At 45.5% G+C, this 6,588-nt stretch overlaps 1 protein-coding gene across 1 annotated transcript; it reads left to right on the top strand.

Moving 5' to 3' along the window:
* Positions 1-615: 615 nt before the first annotated feature.
* armc10 (armadillo repeat containing 10) lies at positions 616-3,528 on the top strand. The gene is made up of 6 exons (XM_037767269.1): positions 616-1,098; positions 1,952-2,097; positions 2,266-2,400; positions 2,495-2,671; positions 2,810-2,881; positions 3,044-3,528. Exons 1-6 carry the CDS (start codon positions 807-809, stop codon positions 3,293-3,295), a joined length of 1,074 nt encoding a protein of 357 aa, XP_037623197.1. The 5' UTR covers positions 616-806; the 3' UTR covers positions 3,296-3,528.
* The last annotated feature ends 3,060 nt before the right edge of the window (positions 3,529-6,588 follow it).

Consider the following 6,588-nt stretch of genomic DNA (forward strand, 5'->3'; position numbering starts at 1 on the left):
AGCTTAAAGTCAGCTAGCTGGCTAACAGAGCTCAGTTAGCTAACGAGGAGCAGCAGCAAAAGCAGCAGCAGCAAAAGCAGCAGCAGCAACAGCAGCAACAGCAACAGCAGCAGCAACAGCAGCAACAGCAGCAGCAGCAACAGCAGCAGCAGCAGCAGTAAAAGAGTGGAGCAACAGCAACAGCAGTAAAAGAGTGGAGCAGCAGCAACAGCAGCAGCAACAGCAACAGCAGTAAAAGAGTGGAGCAACAGCAACAGCAGTAAAAGAGTGGAGCAACAGCAGTAAAAGAGTGGAGCAGCAGCAGAGAGGAGCAGCAGCAACAACAGAAGAAGCAGCAGCAACAGCAGAAGAAGCAACAACAGAAGAAGCAGCAGCAACAGCAACAGAGAGGAGCAGCAACAGCAGCAACAGAAGAAGCAGCAGCAACAGAAGAACCAGCAACAGCAACAGAAGAACCAGCAGCAGCAACAGAAGAAGCGGCAGCAACAGAAGAAGCAGCAGCAGCAGCAACAACAGAAGAAGCAGCAGCAACAGCAGCAACAGCAGTAACAGCAGCAGCAACAACAGCAACAGAGAGGAGCAGCAACAGAAGAAGCAGCAGCAGCAGCAACAGAAGAACCAGCACCAGCAACAGAAGAAGCAGCGACAGCAACAGAAGAAGCGGCAGCAGCAGCAGCAACAGAAGAAGCAGCAGCAGCAGCAGCAGCAACAGAAGAAGCAGCAGCAGCAGCAGGAGCAACAGAAGAAGCAGCAGGAGCAGCAACAGGAGCAGCAACAGGAGCAGCAACAGGAGCAGCAGTAACAGAATGGGTGATGGCAGTATCACTCCCCGGCTCGGCAACATGAAGGCGTTGCTTGGAATAGTTGCCGGAGCTGGAGCTTCATACGGGTTATACAAGCTCCTCAGCGGTGGGGGCTTCAGGAGGAACAAGAAGAGTGCTGCCGGTGAAGGTCCCGGTGTCAGGAGCAACCAGCCCAGTGAAGGTCCCGGTGTCAGGAGCAGTCAGCCCGGTGAAGGGACCCTACAGCCGGGCAGCCTGCTGGCCAGAGTGTCTGGACTGGATGTGGTCTGTCCCCGACCTGTGGATGTTGCATCAGGTAAGAAGAACCACCGTCACAGTAACTACATCTAAACCTGTGTGATCCAGCAAGGTGAATATCTCAAGATGACTTCTCAACGTGTAAAAACACCTATAGTCAATCCCATAATATAGTCACATCTTTGATGTAAAGACATTGATTAAAGGTCCCATATTATAAAAAGTGAGATTTTCATGTCTTTTATATTATAAAGCAGGTTTAAGTGCTTTATATAAATACTGTTAAACTATCAAAACGCTCAATATACTTAGAAACACACACAGCCCGTATTCAGAAATTGTGCGTTTGAAACAAGCCGTCAGGATTTCTGTCCATTTGTGATGTCACAAATATACAATATTTAGACCATTACACGGTTTTAAACATAAACATTCTAAATGTGTCCCAGTTTATTTCCTGTTGCAGTGGATGTAAATAACATCAGCTGACAGGAAGTAAACATGGACCCAAACTGTTGCCTAGCGACGCAATTCCGTTGCAATTCCATTGAAATGCACTAAAACGGAGCGTTTCAGACAGAGGTATAGGTACAGGTATATTCAGATAGACAGAATGAGGAAAATAACGTTTTTTTTTTTAACATGACAGCATGTAAACATGTTCTAGTAGAAACACTAAATACAAGTATGAACCTGAAGATGAGCACGATGTGGGACCTTTAAAGTCATCTAAGATAAGATAAGATATTCCTTTATTAGTCCCGCAGTGGGGAAATTTACAATCTGGAGAGCTTTTGACTGTAATGACAATAACTACATCTGGCTGGTCGGACTACTCAGTCTCCTCCAGTGCAAACACTTATTTAATATCAATACATGTTGGTTAAATGGTTTATTATTTTGCTCCATAGGTGACATCATCCACCAGTCCCCTGGCAACCTGGATCCACAGCACTTGAAGATGCTGCTGTCATGTCTGCAGAGCAGCAATAATCCACCTGACAGATGTAGGATCCTACTCACGTTAGGAAACTCTGCTGCCTTTACTGTGAATCAGGTATAGTAAATGTATACTTAACTCAAAAACCTTCTGCAAGGGAGGTTAGCTCTGGTTGCTTTATGTAAATTAATATGTTATCTAATTATAAAGTTATGTAGCTGATGTACATGAATCTTTCAGCCATGTGTTATAGTTTCTCTTTTTGTTCTCTAACTGATCCTCCAGAATCTAATAAGGGAATTTGAAGGGATTCATCTCATCGCTGGTTTCCTCTCTGACCCGGCAGCAGAGGTCAGAGTGCAGACTCTGAATGCTCTAAATAATCTGTGTATGAACATCCAGAACCAGGAACAAATAAAGGTACTTTTCCATCTCCTGTGCAGCGAATGTGATGCAATCTGCTGCTGAATATGAGATCTTTTTGTTTATATATTCACATCAATGCCTTTTCTAGGTTTATGTGCCACAAGTGCTGGAGCTGATTGAGATGTCCCCGGTGAACTCTGACCTTCAGCTCGGTGCTCTCAGGCTGCTGACGAACCTCTCGGTCACCGATAAACATCAACACCTGCTGAAGGAGTCAATCACACTTTTACTCTCTCTACTCGTCGTGAGCTTTGAAGCGTTACAGGTTGGTATCTTTTTTACACCTGGGTGATCTTAACATTTTGATACCATTTTGAAATGTTGGAAAAGTTGTAGCTCCGAGGCCGGTAGGGCTGTGAATGCAACATGAATGAATGAAGCACTTCTAATATTTGCCTTTCAGGTTCAGGCTTTGAAAATCCTCGTGAATTTGTCATCCAATCCAGATATGATGGATGATATTGTTCAAGCTCAGGTAAGAATAAAGGGAATATGAAAGATAGTTAGCATCGTTCTACGATAAGATGTCATCAAAACAAACAGAAGTGCAACATAATTAATGTCTGTTGAGACGGGGGTCCGAGTTTCATTCTAAATCCTCATTTTGACATTTGGTCTTCTCTGCTTTTTTCCGTAGGCACCAGCTTCTGTTGTGCTGTTGTTTGACGTACGAACAGCCCCCTCGGTGCTTTTGCGTCTGCTGACCTTTGCGGGGAACCTAAAGGCCTGGAGGCCGTCTGCACAGGTGGCTAATGAACTGAGGCGGAAGCAGGATTGCCTCTTCCGGGTCATGTTAGACGAGTCTTCCGAGCTCCACAGCAGACTAGTCCAGCTGCTTTCACACCCTGATGGGGAGATTCAGTCCCAGGTGGCACGCATCTTGACATAGACCCCCCCCCCCCTGTGCACTCTTGATCCGTGCACAGCTTTTGCTTCCACAGTTTGCCAAAGCCATCAACACGTCACCCTTCCAGCTCAATTATAAATCTGTTGACGTTAATCTTAAAGGGACTGTTTGTAACTTCTTCCAGGTATAAATCATTGCTGGTCGGTGTCTCATGGTCTCGCGTGTGTCTCCGCTGTTCAGACTCAGACTCCAACACAAACTACAGTGAAGCACCAAAACCTCTTGGTTGTCTCTAGTGAAGCCCGTCTGTTAAACAGTGTTGGCCGCGGTCGGAGGACGCGAGGGAGACCGTAGCTTTGGTCTCCAGGACCGGAGTCTCTGCTGTACTCTGCTCCTCTGCTCCTCTGCTCGCCTTCACTCACACACCACGCTCCTTCTCTCTCTCTCTCTCCACCTCTCACGTGCATGCTGCCCACTCCACACTGCAGAAGAGTTAGTTTAGCTCTGAGAATATCTAGTGAATGTTCAGTGGACGTTTGTGCAGAAATAACTGCTGCAGCTCCTCCAGACCAACAGAGGTTTCCCGTGTCTTGTGAAGTGACGGGGCTCCGCAGAGAGAAACGTTATCATCTCCGACCAAAACTCCTGCGTCTCCCCCGTTCCCTCCGGCCGCGGTCGGGAGGCCGAGGCGGGAGAAGCCAACACTAGGATCAGCATTGATTCATGGAGAGACCTTGGTCTGGTCAGCTAACATTACTGCCAAGCAGCTGAAATATAGAGTGATATTGTGCTTTTAGCTGACGTGTGTCTCCTCACTGTGTTGAGTGATGCTCCTTCATGTCTATGTAGAGCGAGCACAAGCGCCAGCAACAGGACGCTGACTTTAGTTGACTTAACGGACACAGGTGAAGCTGTTAACAAGACATGATTCTTACAAACAGTCCCTTTAAATAAAGAATAAAATAAAGAATAAAATAAATAAATAAATAAAAGAGAAGGCTGCACGGCCTCCTGTGGATCCTCCGCTAACACTTCCACACTCTCTACAGTATATCTACACTGTTTCTGAGATCAATATTATTATCTACTCCACCTCACCAGCCACTCTTCCCTGATTTCCACTTTCTTACACTACAATTAATGGATGAGCAGCGAGTGAGCAGGAAGCAGGGAGAAACCAACGAGTGAGCAGGAAGCAGGAAGCAGGGAGAAACCATTCATTCAGTTTTCCTCTCATTGCCAGGGACTATTTCCCTTCAAAGATCCACAGTGCCCTTCCTTCTGAGAACGACACCTGCTTTCTCTGAAGACGTGTTCCAGGTGAAACTTCTGAACCCAACCCACTGCCAAACGTTTTCTAGAGAATGTGTCAGAACGACCCGACTTACCTACTATTCTCCTGTGGCTCAGAGAGACACTATGATGGAGAGCTGAAGAGGCTTCTCGCTGCACACCTCAGCATGCCTTGAAGACATGAATGAATGAACGGATGCTCTACAGCTCCCGTCCTCACTGATCCATCAACCTGATGGATTTAAACATCATGAAGATCTTTGATCTGTGTATTTAATTAGAGAATCAGTGACTTTAGAAGAGCCAAAGTGAGGTCAACCTCATATTCAGGTTCAGTGTATCGGGAAGAACTTGGCATAGAAACACTGCCCCCCCCCCCCAACTCAATAAGAAGAGCTAGTACAGGTGGATTGGACACCTGGTACGGATACAACCTGAGTACACTTTGACTTCGAAGGTGCACCGACCACAGCTGCCTGGGAGGAACCCCCGGGTAGATCCAGGACGTACTGGGGGGTCGCATCTCTCAGAAGCACCTGCAATGAATGAATGAAGGACGGGGGGGTTGACCTCTGACGAAGCAGTCTGTAACAATAACAATGATTACTGTATTTGAACATTTGTATGCATACGATGATGATTGAATTACAGCAGAGATTGAATGTTAAATAAGTTAATCTCTTACTGTAATGAGACGGATCCACATGTTGTCTATCTGGAGGACCGGAGCTGTGGACCCGTCTGCTGACCTGTTAACAGTATTTACAGACAGGAGGATGGGGGGGGCTGCATACCTCTCAATTGCATGAAAAATGTGATGATTATCTCAGAATATGATTTCTAAATGCAAGGATTTTATGGCATGAGCCAGGTGTAAAGAAATGCTGCACATGTTTTGATGTTTGGACACTGACGACGTTGAACCCAAATCCTAAATCTCTCTCAGGCCAACGGACCCAGCAGGAGGCGGATTTACTTGTGACTTAGATGATCATATTTATTTAATGAAGCTAGTCAGTGTTTTGCCTATAAAATGAGAAATGTTTGTTATGTCTGTTTTAATGGTTCAATAAATACCCTATATGACAAATTATGGATATCCACAACCTTATTTCTGCTGTTTACTCAAATATAATAAACAAGAAGCATTCAGTGACTTTGTGGTCGGCTCTGCTGTTGTTAGATGGTACTGTAGAGTCTCCAGAACCATCTAACTGGTACTGTAGAGTCCACAGAGTCTACAGTACCATCTAACAACACCTTACTGGTATTGTAGAGTCCACAGTACCATCTAACAACACCTTACTGGTACTGTAGAGTCCACAGAGTCCACAGTACCATCTAACAACACCTTACTGGTACTGTAGAGTCCACAGAGTCCACAGAACCATCTAACAACATCTTACTGGTACTGTAGAGTCCACAGAGTCCACAGTACCATCTAACAACACCTTACTGGTACTGTAGAGTCCACAGAGTCCACAGTACCATCTAACAACACCTTACTGGTACTGTAGAGTCCACAGAGTCCACAGTACCATCTAACAACACCTTACTGGTACTGTAGAGTCCACAGAGTCCACAGAACCATCTAACAACATCTTACTGGTACTGTAGAGTCTACAGAACCATCTAACAACACCTTACTGGTTCTGTAGAGTCTACAGAACCATCTAACAACACCTTACTGGTACTGTAGAGTCTACAGAACCATCTAACAACACCTTACTGGTTCTGTAGAGTCTACAGAACCATCTAACAACACCTTACTGGTACTGTAGAGTCTACAGAACCATCTAACAACACCTTACTGGTTCTGTAGAGTCCACAGAACCATCTAACAACACCTTACTGGTACTGTAGAGTCCACAGAACCATCTAACAACACCTTACTGGTTCTGTAGAGTCTACAGAACCATCTAACAACACCTTACTGGTTCTGTAGAGTCTACAGAACCATCTAACAACACCTTACTGGTACTGTAGAGTCTACAGAACCATCTAACAACACCTTACTGGTTCTGTAGAGTCCACAGAACCAT

This window comes from Sebastes umbrosus, chromosome 4 (assembly GCF_015220745.1).
Source record: "Sebastes umbrosus isolate fSebUmb1 chromosome 4, fSebUmb1.pri, whole genome shotgun sequence".
Classification (NCBI taxonomy): domain Eukaryota; kingdom Metazoa; phylum Chordata; class Actinopteri; order Perciformes; family Sebastidae; genus Sebastes; species Sebastes umbrosus.